This window comes from Mustela nivalis (assembly GCF_964662115.1).
Source record: "Mustela nivalis genome assembly, chromosome: 6".
NCBI lineage: Eukaryota > Metazoa > Chordata > Mammalia > Carnivora > Mustelidae > Mustela > Mustela nivalis.
Genome location: NC_139025.1, coordinates 44074754 through 44099458, shown reverse-complemented (window position 1 = coordinate 44099458; position 24705 = coordinate 44074754). Strand labels below are relative to the sequence as shown.

The 24705-nt window shown below is 40.5% G+C and overlaps 1 protein-coding gene across 1 annotated transcript in view; it reads right to left on the bottom strand.

Annotated features, from left to right (window-relative positions):
* Positions 1-21458, bottom strand: part of TBPL2 (TATA-box binding protein like 2) — a gene marked incomplete at both ends in the record, with an annotated part of 29342 nt that extends 7884 nt beyond the window's left edge. Inside the window, 6 exons of the mRNA XM_082735094.1 lie at positions 1510-1604; positions 6610-6777; positions 14415-14506; positions 16528-16615; positions 17447-17907; positions 21405-21458. Coding sequence (XP_082591220.1) covers positions 1510-1604; positions 6610-6777; positions 14415-14506; positions 16528-16615; positions 17447-17907; positions 21405-21458 — 958 coding nt within the window. The remainder of the gene's footprint in view (positions 1-1509; positions 1605-6609; positions 6778-14414; positions 14507-16527; positions 16616-17446; positions 17908-21404) is intronic.
* Positions 21459-24705: the final 3247 nt, after the last annotated feature.

Genomic DNA, 24705 nt, shown 5'->3' with positions numbered 1-24705 from the left:
TTAGATAAAAGAAGCAGACTTCAGGAAGATGGTATGGAAAAGAGTCTTAACAATTTACCTCAAGAATTTTAACCCTTCTCTATGTAAAAATAAACCAACTGGAAAAAGCTGTAAGTGTAACAAAGAGTAATTACTTTCAATATTATGGTGAACTCCTATAAATCCTTACTGGAAAAAATAATTTAAAAAGTAAGTAGACAGAAAGAAGTAAGTTATGTACACACTCTACAAAAGATAAAATGCTATTACTTGAAGAGGTTTTAAAAAATCATCAATTTCTATTTCTGATTACCAGTGAGGTAAGGCAGTGAGATCATTTTCACTTACAAATTTTCTTTTGTGCCATTTTTGTTTTGAATGCTACTGAGAGTTTGTAAAAGATACTTAAGCAGGAGCACCTGGGTGGCTCAATGAGTTAAGCCTCTGCCTTTGGCTCAGGTTATGATCTCAGGGTCCTGGGATTGAGTCCCACATTGGGCTCTCTGCTCAGCAGGGAGCCTGCTTCCCCCACTCTCTCTCTGCCTGCCTCTCTGCCTACTTGTGATCTCTCTCTCTTTCTCTCTCTCTGTCAAATAAATAAATAAAATCTTTTTAAAAAAGGATACTTAAGCACATTGCTGGTAAGAACATATCATGGGAAAGAACTATACTGCGTATCCCTTTAAAAAAACAACTTGGTAATTTGTACTCAGAACCTTAAGAATAGACCTATCCTTCAACAAAGTTCCACTTCCGAACATACACAGTAATTATTCTCCACACATAAAAATAGCCAAATGTCTGTGCCATTATAAGCAGCAAACAAAGAAGGAGCATTTAAATGTTTTACAATGGAAAAATAAGTTTGATATGATAATATGTTAGAGCAGAAGTCAGGAAACAGACGGCTAGTCCTATTTTTGTATAGCCTATGAGCTAAAAATGGTTTTAAATTCAATCATTAAAAAAATGGATGGGGGCAAAACAAAACAAACCAAAAAACAAAGAAGAATATTGCATGACCCATGTAAATTATACGAGTTATATTAAATTTACATTTCAGCATACTTTCTTTTATGTAATGTCTATAGCTACTCTTGCACCGAACATGGCAGAGTTCCACTGTTGCAACAGAAGCCCTATGGCCACAAAGCCTAAAATATTTAGTGTTTGGCCCTTTACAGAAAAAAGGTTTGATGACCTCTCTGTTAGAACACTGTGCAGCTGTGAAAAGTGTTCTTGAAGAGTTTGTAACAATGATCGAAGCTACGTGGTATAATGGTTAATAAAAATGCAGGATGTGAAGATAAGCATATATATCAAAAGGATGTAAAAACATGAAAAAATTATAATTTTTTGGGTATTGAGACCAATGAGTGATGGTATAATCCTTTCTGCTTTTTTTCCCCCAGGTGTTCTACAATATTAAGACTTACTTTATAATGGTGAACAAAGCTATTTAAAAGGAAAAGCAAAGCAACATGTAGCTACGGAATTTTATGAAAGTCAGAAAATAACCTTAGAACTTACCTGTCAACACAACTTTTCCAGATACAAAGATAAGCAACACAATCCGTGGTTTCACCATTCTATAAATAAGGCCAGGAAACAGTTCAGGTTCATAACTGTTCAGATATAAAAGGAAAAAGTTAAAAATAGTGCTATTCAACTACTTTCCCAAAACATTTGAGACCCAGCATGTTAAAGCTACTCTACCAAAAACTTTTGGCCATCTTAATAAAAATAGTCTGGAGTGCCCTATGCAGTTCCTTGTGACGATCAAGAACAGAATTCATCTTTGATCATAACATTTTTTCAAGTGCAGGCCATGCTAAGCTAGAAACTAAGGTAATGTAGGGCATCAAATTTAATGTATTAAGATCCTGTTGGTTAAAGAAAGTCTATCGATAATAATACATAAACACACTTTCTAAATTTCTTAAATTATCCAAGTTTCCCAATAATGAGCATATTTTCTATATATTTATAACCTGCTAAAGATAACAATTTTAGAACCTATGAAGTTTTCCAGACCACCATCATTTGTCTCTGGACAAGTGCTGTAAAGAAAACTAAACTACCCCAACACTTAAAAATTTAGGATTTGTAGGGCGCCTGGCTGGCTCAATTGGAAGGGCACTGGACTCTTGATCTCAAGGTCATGGGATCAAGCCCCATGTTAGGTATAGAGATTACTGAAAATAAAAAAATTTTAAAAAAAGCAACTTAAATTTAGAATTTGGTCCTATAAATAGTAACTCACTCATATTTACTACTAAATGGAGGAGGAGGAGGATAGGGCTAAGAATTACTTTAGTCTCCCCCATAGAGAAGTAGAGAGACTCTTAGAAAGGCTTAAGGAGACTTCAAAAAAGAAGTCAAGAGTTAAAAGGAAGCTGACAAAATAAATGCAATGGCTAAGAACAGATAAGGAAAAAAAAAGAAGAAATCTGAGAAATGAAACACAACACACATAAATCTTTGCTTTTAATGGGTGAATCAGGACCACACAGAAAAAGTCTCTCTGTTTCATTCTGCAATGAGTAAGACCCATACAACAGATGTGAAATCTCCTACTGGTACCAGAATGATGCGTTACAGCGGGGAGGCTACCCTTCTGAAGCATATGGAGTTGGCTCTGGGTAGACTTGTCTTCCTGGGATGTTACTCTTACTACAGAAGGCCTGTCAAGACTTTACCCATTTACCACCTCTCAACACGGGAGTCAATGATACTGGCTGGAGCCCTGGAAAATTTGTATGGGAGCAGAGGTTTGAACCAAGAAAGTGAAAGCTAGAGACACAGAAGGAATGCTTCCATTTGATCTTCCAACAGAATCTTAGCATTTTTAAGGGGAAAGAGGTGGGGGTGTGCCTTGTTGGCTCAGTTGGTTGAGAGTCTGATCTTGGTTTCAGCTCAGATCATGATCTCGCAGTTGTGAGATCAAGCTGCACATTGGGCTCTGCACTCAGCAGAGACTCTGCTTGGGCTGCTCTCTCCCTCTCCCTCTGTCTCTCCCCCTGCTTGTGTTCGCTTTCTCTCTCTCCTCACTCTTCCTCTTGAAAATAAATAAATAAATAAATAAATACATCTTTTAAAAAGAAGAGGGAAAAGAGAAAACAAAGTCTTCGGTATATAAGTGATGGCAGACTGCTGTTGGCTTTCACAACCATAGTTTTAAAATGCCAGCACAATAAACTTCCAAGGAGACACTTACTTCATTTTACTTATCCTCTGCCTCATTGCAAGAGAAAGTTGAGGCAAGGGGGGAAAAAAGGAGATTTTAGAGAGGGATGGAGAATTTTGTAAGTTCAAGAATAACAAACTTTTGCCAATCTCTTGCCAACCCAACTTCAACTCACCATTCAAGTCCTGGCTTAAATGTCACTTCCCATGAGAACTTCGACCTGCACACTCCCCTGACCCTATTGTATTAAATATCCTGTTTAATGGTACCATGGCACTGCAAGGAGTGCCCACCTTGGAGTTACTGTGTTATCTTTAGTTACCATATTGTCTTTAGCTTTTCGGTCTTCCCTTTTAGACAGTGAGCTCCAGGAGGGCAAGGAACAGTGGCCGTATTTTTTTTTTTCTTCTTTTTTCCTTTTCCCTTTTTGAGGTAAAGAGAGTGAACCAGTGTGGGTTCAGGGCCTGGGAGGGTAGGGATGGGGGTTGGGAGGGGGAGAGGGAGAGTAGGCTGCATACTCAGCTGGAGCCCATTGCAGGGCTCAACCTCACAACCCTGAGACCATGACCTGAGCTGTAATCAAGAGTCTGACGCTCAACTGACTGAGCCCCCTGGTGTCCTGAACCCTGGCTGTACTGACTATCATGGTCGCTGTAGCATCTGCTCCATGGTAGTCACCTAGGTATTATTCACTTAAGAAATAGTTATTATCAGGATAGCTTGGATTTAGAAACTGAAGGAAGGGAGAACAATGCTCAGGGAAAACTGGAAATAAATACGGTGTAGACATACTGACATCCCCCAGTGACAAGGGGATACTTGTGGTATCAGATGCTACTACACAAACTTGTAGAACCAGGGGAATTAAAGGAACTTGAGGTTTTAACATAGGCTAACTTTTTTTTTTTTTTTTAAGATTGTGTTTATTTGAGAGAGAATGAGCAAGCACGAGCAGGGTAGAGTAGCAGAGAAAGAGGGAGAAGCAGCCTCTCTGCTGAGCAGGGATTCAACCTGGGGCTCAATCCCATGACCCTGAGATCATGACCTGAGCCCAAGGAAGATGCCTAACTCATGGAGTCACCCAGGCGCCCCTTGACATAGGCAAACTTGACCTAATAATTACAACTGATGTGGGCCATGGTTCCCCACACAGTTGCAGACACTTAAAGAGAGGCCTCATTTTTTTTAATTTTTTTTTTTTTAGAGTTTATCTGGTCAGAGAGAGAAAAAGTAAGCACAAGTAGGGGAGTGGCAGGCAGGGGGAGAAGAAGACCCCCCACTAAGCAAGGGGCCCCATGTTGTACTCTATCCCAGGACCTGGGGAACATGACCTGAGCTGAAGGCAGACACTTAACCAACTGAGTCACCCAGGCGCCCCATGAGAGGCCTCACTTTAAAGACACAAACCTGTTGGGAGAGAAGTGTTTTAACGCCCAGTGTCATCAATACACACACTGGAGCTGTAATCCATAACGTAACAGTAGAGCCTGAAGGGCAAACTTTTGGAGCAGGCAAAAGTAAGACTAGAAAGATAGTGGGATGGATACGATGCAGGCTTTCTTGCTAAGTTTTTTGAAAAGATGGATGAGATCATAAAACTGTTCCAGAATGAAGATAGAGCAGTGATGGACCCCTCCAAGTGGCTAAAGTCAGCTCATATGATGAACTCTCATCTTGCCCTGCTCTCCATTTTATCTCTCAGAACGTGGCAGTAGTGACAGGAGGCACTCCTGCTCTAGACTTAAACCCGAGCTACAAAGACAACAGTGTTGGAGAAAAAGAAATGAAAGGCACCTTGGGAGGAACAGCACAGATCATTTTAGAGCCCTTAAGAGCCAGAGAGTGGAGAGCTCAATCTGATGGAGACAGGCAGAATTCAGGCAGAGATCTTTCATACATTCAGAAAAAGTGGGTTTGGAGAAGAGACAGACTGGTGGCCCATGGTTGAGAATCTGGAAGAAAAAATAGCTTCTGTGTTGAGATACTCTTAATAACAACGGTTATGAATTTATAAACCATCCCAAGATTGAAGAAAGAAAAAGATCCCTAAAGAGGCAATATTTCTTGCATGGGGAGCTTTGCAGTGAGCTCAACAGGCACCCAATAAGCACACATTGAAAGAAAAATTCATGCAGGGAGGAAAAAAAATACAATCAAGGGGAAAATAAACATTGCCTAAAGAATATCACCAAAGCCAAATCTCAGCATGAACTTGGATTTAAAAAAAAAAAAAAAAAAACTAGGAAAAAACAATGCAATTTTTAACAGCTGTTCAGAGCATGTCTCAAAAAGAAGGCCAGCGAGTGTTAGAAAAAGTTCTGCTGCAGGACCCCTGCTCACTCTGTTCATAGGAATGACCACTCCAGGGCAAAGGGGAGGAAGAAGGGAGCAAAAGGACAGAAGTTGAGGCTAGAGAAGGAGAACGTTAAGAGCGTCTGTGATTCTGAACAGCTCAGTGGCCTTGAACTGGTATATGTGCCCCAGGGTGGTGGGGCCCCAGGGCTGACCCATTCGCCTCTGTCACTGCTAAGGGCCCGACAGTCTGGGAGAAGCATCAAAGCAGCTGAGGGGAGAGGACCCCGAGCCTCTGCTGGTGAGAAAGGAGGTTACGTGGGAAGCAGCAGCCTACAGAGGCTCCCTGAGGAGCAGGAGTCCACTAAAGAAGAAACTGGAGAGGGGGCTAGAACACAAAACCCCTGGAAATCAACAGGACAGTGGACACTCGATAGACTTGCCTTCACAGAATGTGCTAGGCCACTCTTTCTTCATCCTCTCCAACCCTCTTCCCCATGCCAGCTGTCAGCCATCAGCCCCTTCAGACCTGCCTAACCCGCCTCATAAGCCTTCTCTTCTGGGGTCCCACCCTGCCCCCAAGGCAGGTGTGCCTGTCTCGGAAATCTGCGCGGTAGTGAATCTCAAGCCTCTGGTGAGCAGGACTGACACCACCTGTGAGCTTGTTAGAACTGAAAATTCAAGGGGTGCCTGGGTGGCTCAGTGGGTTGAAGCCTCTGCCTCGTGGTCCCAGGGTCCTGGGATAGAGCCCCACGACATTGGGCTCTCTGCTCAGTGGGGAGCCTGCTTCCCTTCCTCTCTCTCTCTGCCTACTTGTGATCTCTGTCAAATAAATAAATAAAATCTTCAAAAGAAAAAAATAAAAAAGAACTGCAAATTCAAGCAACATCTGGGACGATGCAGCCCAGGTAGCAAAGTGTTTTCAGAAAAGCGGGCCAAGTGATGACTGTGCAGTTTAATTTTGAGAACCATGTTTCAGAAGACTGGACACATGCAGTAACCAGGAAGGAGTTAAGCTCAGCATGTTAACCCTCTCACCTACAGTCATGAAAAAGAAAAACTCCATTTTCTCCAAAAGACACACTATATATGGGGCCCATAACACAACTGCCGTGTCTTTGTAAACTCAGAAAGTTACAGAAAGGTCATACCTACTGAACTGCTGGTGGGTTAACACCAGACCTTCCAGCCTGATGGCGAATCTCACATCGCAGCTTCCAACCATGTTCTGAACTTTAAAATCGAGGAATCTGGCTGGGAACCCCAGCTTCTGCACCACACGAGCATACTTCCTCGCTGCAAGTCGAGACTGCTCCTCACTGGGGAAGGACAAGTGTGTTTAAAGAGATCTTCATCGTTCTATCCTCTATACTGCTTGAGCTGTGCTCACACACTTCCCTGATTGTACTTTTAGCTTTTTTTAGTACTAGATCTATCTTTCAGTATATCTACAAACCTGTAGATGTGGAGGACACAGCCCAGCCTCCCCTACTTGTGTCCTTAGCACCTAGCCAAAGGTATGGCACAATGGTCAAAGCCAAGCCATATACACGTTTGCGTCTTACTTTGACATCTCTCACATATAGCGTATTTTTCTCCTTTACTTGTTTTAAATGCAATTAGATAAAATTAACTATTCCCCTGGTTCTCAAAGTGTGTGCAGCAGAGCAGCACCACCTGAGAACTTGCTAGAAATTCAAAGTCCCAGGTCCCAGCCACAGGTACTCTGGGGTTGGGGCCCAGCAATCTGTATTTTAACAAGCCCTCCAGATAAATAAGGACACATGCATTAAAAAAAAAAAATCAACATAAGAAAATAAGAGGTATGCCAATTAGGTGGCAAAGACAGGATATTAGAACTTGAATCTTTATGCAACAAACTACATTTAAAAAAACAAACAAACAAACATGAAAACATCTTGAAACCTGACCAGTTTTGCTTGGGCTTTCTCACAGAATGTCACTCAACATACACCCAACATGAGAAAGAAAGTCATTCAACTTTGTGGCCATACTCTTCTGAGCATTTGTCTTGCTCCAGCCCTAAACCCAAGTCACAGAAGGTGAAGTTCCACGAAGTGAAGCTTTATTTGGCAAAACAAAACAATGAGTGGCAAGGGATGAAAAACAAGGGCAAAACCTGGTGGGTGAACCGTGTGAACTCTACCTTCTCTTATGGGTTGCCCCATCTTTACTTTGAAAACCAAAACACCTGATTTTAATTAATGAATTAATGTATATTAATTCCTTCACATATTTCACTCCACTCCACATTGCTTTTCCTCACCCACTTCCAACTCCTGAGATGTCCCTCGCAAGGTCATGTCTACAAGTTAGCACCGAAATAAATGGTTTCTATTTTGAAAACATACAGTCTACTAATTGGCCCATTACATTGCCCATTGTGCTCATGTTTATAAGGCCAAATTTTAAGAATTTGAGTGGCCCTGTAGTTTCGTGAGATATTAGCTGTGAATAGGACATTGAAATTCCCATGCAAACAGCTTGTGGTTAGAGTCTACATACATGTTTTTCTATGATCATTAGGAAATAAAGAACCTTGAACGTCACCACCAGTGGTGATAACCACAGATTACATTTAACACTTTTGTACTCTTCCTGGGCAAAAATAGCTATCCTTCACTTGCAAACTTTGGTTATTACAGCTAAAAAGAATAGGTTTGTATATCCTTTTTTGGAGAGAATTCTGACAGCTCATAGACTAATCAAAATTTCTTATTACCTGAACTCAGTATTCAAACTTTCACAATCAGATTTTGGGAACCAGATAAATTCAGATTGGGAAAGATACTCATGAATATGTATGTAATATAAGCATATTTTAAAGTGAAAGTTGGATAATAGACATAATTTAGTTCCTATTCCTCTATAACTTAAAACAATGTTACCATCCTTCCAACTTGATATGTGTGTGTTTTAATTGCTTAATATAATTTTATTTAATAACCTATTCAAAAGTTCATTACTCAGTATTTGTGTCCCATGTTTTAATTTTTATCCCCTCCCCCCATTTTACACAATGCTGAAATGAACATCCTTGCAGATACCTTGCAGGGTTGTCCAATAAGGACTTAAAAATGGTAGATCTCTAGGTCCAAGGATGTCATATCAACATAGGAGAAAGCCCAGAAACTTATCCAGATACATGTAAAGAATTTAATATGTAAAAACAGGTAGTGGGGGAAATAGATTAAGAATGGACTCATAACATAAATGTACAAATCCTCCACAAAATATTAGCAAACCACATATAACAATACATTAAGAAGATCATTCACCATAATCAAGTAGGATTCATTCTGTCGATGCAAGAAAGATTCAATATTCACAAGTCAATCAACATGATATACCACATCAGCAGAATAAAGGATAAAAATCATTTGATCTTTTAACAGATGCTGATAAAAATATATGACAAAATTCAGCATTCATTCATAATTAAACTCTCAACTTGGCTTCAGTGGGAACATACCTCAACTTAATAAATTCCATATATATGAAAAACCTAACTATGGGGAGCCTGGGTGTCTTAGTCATTAAGCAGCTGCCTTCGGCTTGGGTCATGATCCCAGAGTCCTGGGATCAAGACCCACAGGGGCTCCCTGCTTGATAGGAAGCCTGTCTCCCCCTCTCTCTCTGCTGCTCCCTTGCGTGTATTCCTCTCTCACTGTCTCTCTCTGTCAAATAAATAAATAAAATCTTAAAACAAAACAAAACAAAACAACCTAACTGACAACATACTCAATGGTGAAAAACTGAGAGCTTTTCCTCTAAGATCAGAACAAGACAAGGATGTCCACTGTCATTACTTTTATTCAATGTAATACTGGAAGTCCTAAACACAACAATCAGGCAAGAAATAAGAGGTACTCATCCTGGTAAAGAAGAGGTTAACTGTCACTCTGTGCAGATGACAAGATATTATATATAGAAAATCCTAAAGAATCTATAAAGAACTCCTCAAACTCAACACACACACAAAAAAGATAATCATATCAAAAAATGGGCAGAAGATATGAACAGACACTTCTCCAATGAAGACATACAAATGGCTATCAGATACATGAAAAAGTGTTCATCATCACTAGCCATCAGGGAGATTCATATTAAAACCACATTGAGATACCACCTTACACTAGTTAGAATGGCCAAAGTTAGCAAGACAGGAAACAACATGTGTTGGAGAGGATGTGGAGAAAGGGGAACCCTCTTACACTGTTGGTGGGAATGCAAGTTGGTGCAGCCACTTTGGAGAACAGTGTGGAGATTCTTCAAGAAATTAAAAATAGAGCTTTCCTATGACCCTGCAATTGCACTACTGGGTATTTACCCCAAAGACACAGATGTAGTGAAAAGAAGGGCCACCTGTACCCCAATGTTTAAAGCAGCAATGGCCACAGTCGCCAAACTGTGGAAAGAACCAAAATGCCCTTCAACAGACGAATGGATAAGGAAGATGTGGTCCATATACACTATGGAGTATTATGCCTCTTTCAGAAAGGATAAATACCCAACTTTTGTAGCAACATGGATGGGACTGGAAGAGATTATGCTGAGTGAAATAAGTAAAGCAGAGAGAGTCAATTACCATATGGTTTCACTTATTTGTGGAGCGTAACAAATAACATGGAGGTCATGGGGAGATGGAGAGGAGAAGGGAGTTGAGGGAAATTGGAAGGGGAGGTGAACCATGAGAGACTATGGACTCTGAGAAACAACTTGAGGGTCTTGAAGGGGCAAGGGGTGGGAGGTTGGGAGAACAAGGTGGTGGGTATTGGGGAGGGCATGTATAGCATGGAGCACTGGATGTGGTGCAAAAACAATGAATACTGTTACGCTGAAAAGAAATAAAAAAAAAAAAAAAAGAAAATCCTAAAGACTCCATCAAACAGCTACTAGAAGTAATCAATGAATTCAGTGAAGTTGCAGGACGCAAAATACCCAGAAATTGGTAGCATATCTATACACACACACAAAAAAAAGTAGTAAAAGGAGAAATTAAGAAAACAGTTTCACTTATAACTACATGAAAAAGGATAAAATATATAGGAATAAACATAATCAAAAAGAGGTAAAAGACCCGTACTCTGAAAACTGCTAAACATCAATGAAAGAAACTGAAGACGGGACACCTGGGTGGCTCAGCTGGTTGGGCAGCTGTCTTTGGCTCGGGTCATGATCCCGGTGCCCTCGGATCGAGTCCCACATCGGGCTCCTTGCTCAGCAGGGAGTCTGCTTCTCCCTCTGCCTCTGCCTGCCACTCTGTCTGCTTGTGCTCGCTTCCTCTTTCTCTCTCTATGATAAATAAATAAAATCTTTAAAAAAAAAAAAAAAAAAGAAACTGAAGACAACACAAGTGAAAAAAAATATTACGTGCTCATGGATTGAAAGAATATTATTAAACTGTTCATATTACCCAAGCAATCTATAGATTCAATGCTATCCTTATCAGAATACCAATAATGTTTTTCACAAAATTAACCTACTACTAAAATTTGCATGGAACCACAAAAGTCCCCAAATAGGCAAAGCACTCTTAAGAAAAACAAAGCTGAAGGTACCACAACACCAGATTTCAAGATACACCACAAAACTGTAGTAATCAAAACACACAAACAGGCACAAAAACAGACCTACAGATTAATGGATGGAGAATCCAGAAATAAACCTATGATTATATGGCCAGTTAATCTATGACAAAGGAGATAAGAATATACAACAGGGAAAGGAATAAATTAATAAATAATATATATATATATATATATATATATAAAATAAATAAATAAATCATTCAATAAATGAGGCTGGGAAAACTGGACAGCTACATGTAAAACTGGACCACTTTAACACTTTTCACAAAAATAAACTAAAAATGGATTAAAGACCTAAATTTAGACCTGAAGCCACAAAAACATCCTAGAAGTGAATATAGGCAGTAATTTCTCCAACATCAATCACAGCAACATTTTTCTAGATATGTATCCAAAGGCAAGGGAAACAAAAACAAAAATAAGCCATTGGGACTACATCAAAATAAAAAGCTTTTGCACAATAAGAAAACCATCAACACACCAAAAAGTAACCTACTGGATAAGAGAAGATATTTGCAAATGACATATCAGTTAATGGGTTAATATCCAAAGTATATAAAGAACAGATACAACTCAACACCAAAAAACAATCCAATTTAAAAATGGGCCTAGGACCTGACCAGACATTTTTCCAAAAAAAGCATAGAAATAGCCGATATACACATGAAAGGATCTCAACATCACTCATAATCAGGGAAATGCAAATCAAAACCACAATGAAATATCACCTCATACCTATTAGAATGGCTAAAATTAAAAAGACAGTAATAACTGTTGGTAAGGATGGAGAAAAAGGAACCCTTGTACACTGTTGGTGGGACTGTAAATTGGTACAGCTGCTGTGGAAAACAGTATAGAGGGTCCTTAAAAATTAAAAAAAAAAAACCATTAAATTCAATAATTCCACTATTGGGCATTTACTCAAAACAGAAATGCTAATTTGAAAAGATAAATGTACCCCCATGTTACTGCAACATTATTTATAATAGCAAAGATATGGAAGCAACTTAAGCATCCATTGACAGAAGATAAGGAAAATGAGGTCTATATACACAATATATTATGCAGCCATATAAAAGGATGAGATCGTGCCATTTGAGACAACATGAAGGGCCCTCGAAGGTATAAGGCTAAGGGAAAAAGTGAGACTGAGAAAGACAAATACCACATGATTTCACTCACATACAGAATCTTAAAACAACAACAGCAACAACAAAACACAAACAAAAAGCAGAAGCAGTCCTATACATACAGAGAACAAACTCATGGTTGCCAGAGGGGAGGGTTGGGGTTTGGGCAAAATAAGTGAACTGGAGTGGGAGATACAGGCTTTCAGTTATGGAATGAAGAAACCAGAGGAATAAAAGGCACAGGAATATAGTCAACGCCATTGTAATAGTGAGGACAGATGGTAGCTACACTCCTAGGGAACCTAGCATAGTGTCTAAACTTACTGAGTCACCTGAAACTAATGTAACATTGTGTGTCAACTATACTAAAAAACCATATATGGATTCTTCAATAAATGTATCAGGTCACTTACTGGCCATTTGCAAAGAAAAATATATAGTGAAACAAAATTCCAGGCCAGCTCTGCCCAGTATGGTAGTCACTAGCCACTTGTAGCTAATTTTTTAAAAAATTCTATTTATTTATTTGAGAGAGAGGTAGATTGAGAGAGAGAGAACACAAGCAGGATGGGGAGGAACAGAGGGAGATGGAGAAGCTGACTCCCTCCAGAGCAGGGAGCCCAGCATACAGGCTCACCCAGGAGCCCCTGCATGTAGCTATTTATATTTAAACTTAAATTAAGTAAAAAATTATGTTCCGGGGTGCCTGGGTGGCTCAGTCAGTTAAACATCTGCCTTCGGCTCAGGTCATGATCCTGGGGTCCTGGGATTGAGCCCCGCATCAAACTCCCTGCTCAGTGGGGAGTCTGCTTTTCTCTCTCTCCCGGTCTCTCCCCCAGCTTGCTGTCAGAGAAAATCTTTTAAAAAAAGAATAAAACAAGCAGTTCCTCTGTGTATTACCTATACTTTAGTTGTTCAACAGCCACATGTAACTGGTGGTTACCACACTGGAGAGCACAAATGGAAAACATTTCCATCACCTAGAGAAAGCACTCATTGAATCAAAACATCAACATCATTTGCCAGAAAAATGTACAGAGGTCAATATTTGTATAATGTTGCGCAAGCAGAAGCTTTCTTCCTAAGCATGAAGCCAAACATCAAAACTCTGAAGAAAAATGGGACTGTACACACCCAAAAATGTTAATTGTAAAAAAAAATAATAATAAAACACCACTAACTGTAATTTGGGAAATAATATTTATAGTACAAAATGGTGGGAATACTTAGAAACAAAAAGCTGACAAAAGAGCAAGAACTCAGACGATTGGGCAAAAGACACGTTAGGCCGTTTACATGCTTATGCAATATTCGTCTCACTAGCAAATCAAAGACATGTAATTAACACTTTTCTTCTTCTTTTTTTTTTTTTTGCCAAACCATTTGGCAAACTTTAAAAAAAATGTTAACACTCAGTGTTCTTGGGAGGAAATGAAGCTCAGTATATCTGTAGAGTGAAGACAAATTCACACAGCCTTTCAGGAGGACAATTTACTACTCATCTTCTAACACTTAGAGGAACGAGCAGTGCTCCCACTGCAATTTGATGGTGAAAGGCTCTGTATCAGCACAGGCCTTCCTCGGTGTGAGATCCAGGAAAAGGGAGCCTTTTCAGAGTTGCCTCCTGAGCTAATGCTCAAGATAATGGGCAAGATGTACCTAATTTGCCACCTTTAAGAAGTTCTATCCAGGAGTGCCTGGTGGCTCAGTGGGTTAAAGCCTCTGCCTTTGGCTCAGGTCATGATCCCAGGGTCCTGGGATCGAGCCCCGCATCGGGCTGTCTGCTTCCTCCTCTCTTTCTCTCTGCCTGCCTCTCTGCCTACTTGTGATCTCTGTCTGTCAAATAAATAAATAAAATCTTAAAAAAAAAAAAAAAAAGAAGTTCTATCCAATTACCTGCAATAAGGAAAATATACAATAACTATTTCTCCAGGCTTGTAACAGGTTTCATCACTATGGTAGTTTTTAAGTGCATCTTAAGATCAAGTTCTAACAGACCACCTACGTCCCCTCGGTTTAATGGGGGAACTGCAAAATGGGACAGGAGTCGGTATTACACAACTGAATGTTTTTAACCCCCATTTTGGCATTTCATGCAACTCTTCGGCAAAATATTTTGCTCCTCCTAGGTGTTTTGGAACATAAATTCTATCCTTCCCTGTTTTATACACTGAATTATTTGTCTGAGAAGGTTTGGAGAGTGGTTCCGCATACCTTTTGGCTCCCGTGCAGACCATTTTTCCAGAGCTAAATATGAGGGCGGTTGTTCTGGGCTCTCGGATCCTCATTATGACAGCAGCAAACCTCTATACACAGAAGTCAAAAGGACAATTAGCCTCTGCTAGGATGTAACACTATTCCAGCTGAAGAGTTGATCTGGACATAAAAGAGTCTTGAATAAATGGAGATCAGATGGGAAAGTGAAACAGTGGTCTCCCCGCGCTAAGGTAAACAAAACAAGTACATTCTAAAATGTACTTAAAAAAAAAACAAACAGGTAAAAATAATAACAATAAAGCTAAAATTTAAGTGCCTGTTCTATTTCAAGCCTGCTACCAAGAGCTTTACAGGTTTTGTCTCTTTTAGCTAAGGATAGAGCTCACCTGTGTCCATGATCATCACAATTTAGTGCATAAGGAAACAGAGTGGTTATTTAATTTTGCACATTACACAGACAATGGTAAAGTTGAGACTGGAAGCCATGACTAATTAGATGCTGTGGTTTTTTACTTGGAAATACTTCCTTTTTCTTTCAAAGACTATTTGGGGAGGGGAGAGTATAAAGTATGTTATAGTTTTGCCAAGACTCTAGAATGTATTAAAAAAAAAAGCCAAACTATAGAACAGAATATATATATTGATAGGCATGCTGAAGATGAAGGACACATTGATTTTCAGTTCTCAGTATAATGCCCTGCCCTGCAGCATGGGCAGGTTCTCTGGAAGGTGCTGAAGCAAGGGGCACCAGGACTACTGGCCTGCCATACTGATATGTCATCAAAGACTTGCTACTCCTTTTGGTCCTACCCAGGCGGCCCCTTCTGTGTTCATCTTCCCCCAGCAAGCTGGGAAGGAAACCAGGGTGAGTATTCTGCACGACAGCAGCTTCCATGGGTTGGAGGGGGTCCACAGGACCAAGATGGGACTGGCAGTTTCAGATTTGAAATGTGGACAGTGAAAGAGCCTTGAGTCAGCACTGCACAGAGCTGATTAAATCTGGTGAATGTTTTCCAAGTGTTTAAGGTAATACTCTAACCTGGTATGCATTTTTATTAAATTCTGAACAGAGCTTAAGTGCCAAACCAGAATTTCTCTGGCTGTCAAGTTCAAGTTTGGATAGATCCTATATACAAAAACAAAATGAGGGAGAGCAGAAGATGATGGACAACAAAATATGCTTAAATATGCTGACTTAAAAGTGTGGGCAATCATGGCTGTGGCCATAAGCATCCTAGCTTATCACTGTGTTTCTGTGCTCATCCTGGTCAAATATTTCCAGAAAAAGGAAATATTTGGCTAATATTCAAGTACATGTAAATTTAGAAATCAGCAAGAATACTCCCACAACAGCAAAAACGACTTTATCCATAAATAGCTGATGCTCACAAGGTCCTCTGTGTTCCTAGAAATACGACCTTTTCATCTAAGGCCGTAAATCCTCCACCATCTGAGACAGTGAACTTTTCCCTAATAGAGACAAGGCCTTACTCGTCTTTGCATTCATAGGTACAGAGACCAGCCAATTACTAAATGTTGATTGAATGAACAAGTCTACTTCTTCGGTTAATAGGCCATTAAAATTGGATGCTTAGCCTTGGCAGGACACAATAGAGTAAATTTTATTAGACTTTGAGAGAAAAGAAATACCTGAATCTTAGATCAGAAAGTAGAAGCTTGAACATCACACTTGAAACAATTTACCTTTCTCAAGTAAGGGAAATTATAAATGGAAAAATATGTAGCAGGCAGGTGGGACAGCATTTAGGAAAAAAACTATGAACTCTAATGGCATTTTAAAGAAGGTTAGCATTTCCATGGGCTGAAAGGGGTCATACTGAAAAATCTTTTTGAATGACAAGGGGAAAACCTTAACTTTTAGGAACTGCTCAATCACTGCTTTTATTCGGCTTGGAGAATGAGGTAATTTTTTAGAACTTCAAAGCAGACAATGAGGCAATTAACCTCTTGAGTTGTCAAAAGTTTTGCCCTAACAAAATTTTCTTTTTCCGTTTTAAAAACAAAGACAAAGGAATGAGTCAATAACATGATCATATGAAGTAAATCTAAGTAGAAGCTAATTGTTGAAAGGAATACAGAGAAATCTCACCTTTGGGTTATACTCTGCATTTTTTGCGTGCAAAGCTATTTTCTTCAGATCCAATTTACAGGCCAGGTTTACAGTGGAAACTATATTCCTGATGAAATAAGTCATTTTAGGAAATTACATAAGACATAACAAGTAAAAAAAGAATTAAAATGTATTAACTTCCTCATTTTATAGATAGTATATTAGCAACTTCCTAGGAGAATTAGTCTCAATGTGAATATACTATAACGTGATAAACCCTAGTAAAATGTAAAGATTCCAAAGCAAAGCACTAAAAATAGCTTCTGAAATGTCACGACTAGCTGATGAAAAGCAAGTTTTAAATCTTTTTCAAAACCAGGCCTCAAAACAGAAAGCATAATTCTAAATCAATTTTCAAACTGAATTCAAATTTTACATCTTTATATTCTGTTTATCCAATCCCAACCACAATTCTCAGCAATCACAGTGCTGTAACATAAACAATACAACCCTTCAAGAATATATATACTAGTCTTAAGTCTCTCTTAGGAGATCAAGAACTAGTACTTCATTTTACAGATAGCCAAACTGTGTAAAGCCACAAGAATGGACAAAAGAGTAATTAAAACTGAAATGCTCTTCCCTACACGATTACTCTGAAATTCGTCATCATTACATTTGGAAACTAAAATGTGTACCTGAGAGCATCACCCATTAAAAACACACACATACAGGAGCACCTGGGTGGCTCAGTGGGTTAAGCCTCTGCCTTCAGCTCAGGTCATGATCCCAGGGTCCTGGGATCAAGCCCTGCATCAGGCTCTCTGCTTGGCGAGGAGCCTGCTTCCACCTTTCTCTCTATCTGCCTGCCCCTCTGCCTATTTGTGATCTCTGCCTGTCAAATAAATAAATAAAATCTTTAAAAACACACACACACACACACACGTAAACAACTTACTGTAGCTGAGGCACAATTCCAGAACATTCTGAAACAGGGGTCATTGGTGTCATGGGCGTTATGGACACCAGAGGCATGGAGTTTGGTTTCTCAAGAGAAGGCTGGACTGAGTCAGCATCACCAGGATGCAGATGTGAGTGGGAATTTGATACATTGCTGCTGCTTATTAACCCCAGACCAATGTCCTGTTCTCTGGGTAATGACATCTTCCTTGGCTGACTTTGAGTTTTACAATTTTCTTCAATTTCATGCTTGCTTCTAACGACACTCTGGTCTTTATTTTCTTGGGTAAATTCATCCGGTAGGAAGCTAAGATCCACACATGAGAAATGGCCAGAGGTTTCTTGGACTACTTCAAGATGTGAATTAAACACAGTCTCTGGATGGGATGAATTAGGGATGTCCACAACATCAGGTGTGACTGGGCTGAGCAGTGGCGACCTGGGCGCAGTGAGGTCATCCTAGGCCATTCCCAAAACAAAAACGCAAGAAACAGAACACCAAGTCACACCAAAGGGATACCACTATTGCTAGCCAGCAGGGTGTTCAGGAATGCAAGCAGTCCAAGACAGCTTATGTTCATTCCTTGTCTCTTTCCATAAAGTACCACTAAAGTTATATTTCAGAGTTTCCGCATACTTAATAGAAACAGGAAAGTCGATCTTAAAATGCAGAAAAAGCATTTTACCAAAAAATGTTTTTCCTACATTTGATCCATAGTAAAGTTGCCACTCTAATTTTGTAATAAAGGCAACTGAGCAACTACACTCTAAATTGTGTGTACTCTGGGTCCTCTTTCTGCCCTTTCTGTGCCACCAGCATGATGTACATGAATGGCCTGGCAGGTGCTCTTAGAAGCATTAACAACACTGGGAAGAGAAACAATAAGGCCAGGTTCTTATTAAGCCCTGCTCCAAAGTCATCGTCTGGTGTCTGTGATGATGAAGCCTGGTTACGTTGGCAAATTTGAAATCGCTGATGATCACAGAGCTGGGAAAATTACTGTGAACCTCCCAGGCAGGCTAAACAAGTGTGATCAGCCCCAGATTTGATGTACAACTCAAAGATTTAGAAAAATGGAAGAATAATCTGTTCCTGTCCTGCCATTGTGTAGACAACCTCAACTGGCATCACGCATCATGAAGAATCAAGACAAAAACACACAGGAGGGAAAATCCTGGGATTCTTTTTCTAGGGATATAATATATATATGCAAATAAAATGCCACAATGGACAAAATAAAATTTTAAAAAATAATGTGGACTTTGAATAGACTTATTGTACTCCTTGATTATGAACTTCAGTTAAGTCTTTTTTTTTTTAAGATTTATTTGAGAGAGTGAGCACGCAAAAGCAGGGGCAGCGGCAGGCAGAGGGAGAAGCAGACTTCTTGCTGAGCAAGGAGCCAGATATGGGACTGGATCCTAGGACCCTGGGATCATGACCTGAGCTGAACGCAGACTCAACTGACTGAGCCACCCCAGTGTCCCAAATTAATTCTGAGTGGGTTATTTTCCCACTCTATCTTTTTTTTAAAAAGAGTTTTTAATTGAGAAAGAGAATGGGAGGGGCAGAGGGAGAGGAAGAAGCAGGCTTCCCACTGAGCAGGGAGCCCAACTTGGGGCTTGATCCCAGGACCCCAAGATCATGGCCTGAGTCAAAGGCAGACGCTTAACCGACTGAGCCACTCAGGCATGCCTATTTCTTAGAGCCTTAAATTCATATTTTATAAAGAAACAAGTGCTGGGGTGCCTGGGTGGCTCTGTGGGTTAAAGCCTCTGCCTTCAGCTCAGGTCATGATCCCAGGGTCCTGGATTCAAGCCCCATATCGGGCTCTCTGCTCAGCAGGGAGTCTGCTTCCTCCTCTCTCTCTGACTGCCTCTCTGCCTACTTGTAATCTCTGTCTGTCAAATAAATAAATAAAATCTTTTTTTTTCTTTAGCTCATTTTATTAATTTTTTATTTTTTATAAACATAAATAAATAAAATCTTAAAAAAAAAAAAAAGGAGAAAGAAAGAAACAAGTGCCTTGAGTGCTAATCAGTACTCCACTGAAGACCCAAGGTTATTCCTTCTAGTCAAAGGAGATAGAAGCAAATATTCTAGATTTGTGAATCTACAATAGGAAAACAGTCATTGAAATTTAAATGGCAAGAACAGTTTAAATCAATGTATTGTACTTTCAGTCTGGGGAAGGCTGTTCAGCCTCCATTATCATCAACTCACGGAATGAGGTGTGCAACTGAGCAAAGCAGCTTCATGTCCAATTCACAGGCTTCCTTATTGGGGAAAAAAAATCGATTACCTTGATATAAATGTTACCACCTGCGTTGCCCAGGCTGTAGACCTAGATTCCAGATTTTGAGTGCTGCTAGCAGGAAAACCTCATCCCTTAGAAAATCTGACTTCTGACAACTGGTTGTTTGTGAACACCTCACGCTGGATCCTCATGACAAAACGACCTCAAGCGAATATAAAATGTCTGGCTAGATCCTACTGAATTGTTCTATTACTCCAAGTCCAGCAGATGGCAGGGGTGACTAATTGTTCAAAGAAAACACTTCTCTAAAAGAAGGCAGCTATTCTCTTGAAAGAAGATTTTGGACAAGATTTTGGTCTGTATTTCGTTCTGAATTATATAATTCCACCCCCCCCCAACCCCACTCCACAGATCAGCTTTATGAAAAGTGAGGTGGGGAACAGCCAGGATTCCTCTCCATGGTCCCAGTGGCCTCTCCTATACTGGTAAAAGACTCTCACCAGCCAGTTCACAATATTTGCAACAATCCCTGTCTCCCCTCTTTCCCATCACAGCATTTGGGCAGGGAGGTGGCACTCACCCAAGGAAACCCAATCTCCTCCAGGAATCTAAGGCAGTGGCAGCAAGATATGGGATGTTTTATAGCAAAAGCAGCTTGACAGCCTCCTTTTCAAGTTCACCGTAGGAACACACCTTACAGGATGTAATTACAGCATATTCACTGCATCTTTGGCCGTCTATCTGCAGAAATGTTTCGTTAGACTGTTTTTGCAGAACCGTGAACTCATCTTTCCTGCGTGGGCTTTCATTTGCTATATTAAACGCAAGGAGGCTTCGCTATTTCTACTTTGGTGTGAATCCTTGTATTTTCAAAAACCCCCCACACAGGGCTCAGTGGGTTAAGCCTCTGCCTTCGGTTCAGGTCACGATCATTGAGCCCCACATCAGGGAGCCTGCTTCTCCCTCTCTCTGCCTGCCTCTCTGCCTACTTCTGATCTGTCCGTCAAATAAATAAATAAAATCTTAAAAAAAAAAAAAAAAAAGAAAAAGAAAGAAAAAGAAAAGAAAAAAAATCCCCCACACAGACGGCTGCACTTTTTTCTTTTTGAGGACTCCTTGCTCTCTACAATACTTGACTCTAAGGATTTTTTAAATTGTAAAAACAAACAACTTAAGAATCGTGAATTGAAAGAAGCCACAGGTGTCTTCAGTTCCAATTTTGCGACACCCCCACCCCACCTGTCCCTAGAGACTTTTTTTTTTTTTTTTTTTGAGGCCTGTTCTTGGCATGGGAGGCTGTCACCCCTTACCACAGCTGCACGGGATAGTCTGCCTAGGTTTGCCATAGCACAGCAGAGACATTTGGAACCAGTGGTCCCCACGGGAGACACAGAAACGAACTCTCCATGTCTGCATCTTTAAAACGGAGACGGGGTCTTCTAACCATGGCTCTGGAGTCACACCACACCGGGTTCCACTCCTGGCTGGCACCCGTGGCGAGTTATTTCCCCCCTTGAAGCTTCGAAGCTTCTATTTTTCAACTTAAAGACGAGGACCAACCAGCCCACCTCTGCAGTCGCTAGGAGTTCAGGGCCAGATAAAGAAGGCAAAGCCCTCGCGCTCAGGTGTGGGCGCGCTCAGCCATCGGGTAGGGACGCGCTTTGGCCCCAGGACAGTGGCGACGGCTTTCGCGCTCACCTGGGCGACACACTGGTCCAGGTAGAGCTCCAGGTACGTCTGCTCCTCCTCCATGGGTGGAGGCCGCACCGTTAGAAAGTCTGAGAACCGAAAAGTGCCGAGACGAGTCGAGCTACAGCGAAACCCGACCGAGCGCACTGGGAGCGCAAACCATTTATCAGCCCCGCGGTCGCACGCGGTGGGCGGGGCGGGGCGGGTGGGCGGGGCAGGGGGCGGGGCCGCAAAACTGAGCTCCCGCCCAAAGGCCTTTGGGAAGATGGAGAGAATGGGGAGCATGCAAGGACACTGGAGGTTAGAGGCCCCTCTCTAGGATGCAATCACCGCACTCCGCCCACAGCTGAGCCCCAGCTTGGCCCGCAAATCTGGAGATTTCCTTCAGTCCCTGGCCTGCAGGACAGAGGTCTGGGTGTTAGCAGCATAAAAAGTGAACACGTGGGACAAGGAGGAAACGAAGGATATCCTCAACCCCTTTTGAAGGGATTTTTTCCCCCTCTCTCCTGAACAGAGCGAGGGGGAATTTGAAACACCCTTATCCAGTCAAGTGTAGTACTTTTACGCTGTGATTGCTTCTCACCTTCAAATCCCAGGTGTTTCTTCTCCGCTCACAGAGAATTCAGTCTAAAACCACATCGAGTCTGAAACTAATATAACACTTTATGTTAACTATACTGGAATTGAAATAAAATACGTAAAAAAATAAAGCGACGCACAATGGAATGTGCGCTGCAGTCTGAGGCAGCTCAAGCAGGTCCTACACAAACCAAATGTTCAGAGGTGCCTCTTTCTTGAAATCGTTGTTTTAATTTTCAGTGCCTCCGCTTTCCTGAGAACTTAAATGTGCAGATGGTTCTATACATAAAATTGACACTTTCTATGTAAGATATTTCAAAATGTACACGGAGACGCACATAAATTATGTCTTTCCTGTTAGACTATACCCTCTGAGAGCAGGAATTTTGATTACTCATCTTTGTGGCTCTGTACCAAGCTCAAAGATAATCCATCAAACTTCGCTGGTGAATGAAACTCAAATGGAGCATGGGGTGGCCCCTGCATGTCTTAGTGGGTTAAACAGCAGCCTTTCTCCCAGGTCAGGGTCCTGGCCTAGGGCTCCCCCCTCAGCAGGGGGTTGGCTTGTCCCTCTGCTCCTCCCTCTGTTCGTGTTTGTGTGCACGCTACTTTTCTGGCTCTTGCTCTCACTTTCTGTGTCTGAAATAAATAAAATCTTTTTAAAAATGGAGCATGGGAAACACATCATGGTAGAGACAGATGGTTCTCACAATCAGATCACAATAGAAATCTTACAGAATTTCTAATCAAGAACAAGGAAACGCTTTGATAAAGCTGACTTTTATATAATGGTTTATAATGACATGGAATTTTTGTTACAATTCTGCCCACAAAAAATGTTTAGCATAGTTCCTGCCTAGTCACTGAGGTACTAGCTCTTGGTTTTGTTATTAGACTCTTAGGTCTGAATTGTGTTCTCTCTCAAATCCATATGTCAAAGCTCTAATCCAATATGACTGGTGTCCTTCTAAGAATAGAGAGAGAGATCAGACAGAGATGCATGTGCACAGAGAATAAGGCCATGCAAGGACACAGCGAGAAGGCCACTATCTACACGCTGAGGAGAGAGGCCTCAGGAAACCAAACCTGCTGACACGTCAATCTTGGGCGTTCATCCTCTGGAACTGTGAGAAAATAAATTTCTGTTGTTTAAGCTACTCACTGTGCTATTTTGCTGTGACAGCCCTAGCCAACTAATGTGTAGAATCATAAAGTGTCTCATCATATGTAGTGGGCAGAATTCTGAGATGGCTCCCCAAATTCCCACCTCTCTGATGCATGCACAGTTTCTCCCAGTTATTCAAACACTAATCTTGGTGCTACCATGAAGGGATTTTGCAGATCTAATTAAGTTCTGAAATCAGTCAACTTCTAGAAAGGCAGATTATCCTGGGTGAGCCTGACCTAATCAGGTGAGATTTTAAAAGAAACGAACCCAGTTCTTCTTCCTCATGTGGGAGATTCAAAGCATGAGAAGGAATTACAATGAAGGAGATTCTCCACTGCTGGCTCTGGAGATGAGTGGAGCCATGCTGCAGTGAAAGTGGGTGACCTGTATTTGCTGACAGTGGCCCACAGTTGACAGCCAGCAAGAAAATGGAGACCTCCTCCTATAGCTTTAAGGAACTGAATTTGGCCAACAACAAAGAAAGAAATCCCTGAAAGGAACTCAACCTGTTCAATATCATCATTTCAGCCTTGGAAGCCTTGGAAGCCCTGACCAGAGAACCCAGTCATGGCATGCCCAGACTTCTGACCCATACAACTGTGAACTTATAAATGGTGTTGTTTCAAGCCAACAAACTTATGGTAATTTTTTACTCAGAAATAGAAAATGAAAAAAAGAGAGAAATGGAAAAGCAATACATCATAAATTATAAATAAGAAGTAGGGACACAGTTTTGCAGTGATCTGCAGTGCAAATGGTAAAGCAAATGAATAAAATGTTAACAATAAGCGAATTTGGGTAAAGGGTTCATGAGGGTTCATAGTACTACTTTTCCTTTTGTAACTTTCTCTAGGTTTGAAATTATTTCCAAATCATGTTTCAGAATAAAAGAGACATGACTGTTTAGGTGAATATTTTCAGTTGTTTTGTTGAGAGTTAACTTGTCCAAAATCTTCAACTGTTTTATTTATGAGAATCAAAGATTGATATGGTTTGACTGAATAATAATTAAATGCTAGAATTCACTGAACTCTTATTATGTGACAAGCACTCTTCTAAGTGTTTCAGACACGAACTCATTTAAACACAACAGCTCTTTTATTCCCATTTTACAGTAGAGAATACTGAGGCTCAGAGAGATTAGGAAACTTGTCCCAGGAAATGCCGCCCCATTCAGAGTATTTGACTCTTGAGCCACATCTATGTATTGTCTCCCATCAAAGTCTATGTATGCCATTTCAAATTAGTAGTTTGTTTTCATTTGAACTGTGTTTGTTAATCAGTTTCGATTCTGATTTTTTCTTCAGATTTTGTAATATTTTGTACTTTGGCAGAAAAAGAAGAAAAAGAAAAACAAAATAACCTTATCCAAAAACTTTAATCTATACTTTCTTAATTACTGTTGTGAAGATTAAATGGATTAAATGGGAGTATGGGTAAACTTTTAGGAACCATTTTGCACCTATAAAATATTGTTTTTAATGTTTTTAAGAGAATAATATCAAGACTTAGATGGACCACACCAATAGTTATTATGAAAAGTGTTTAAGAGAGGTCAGCTCG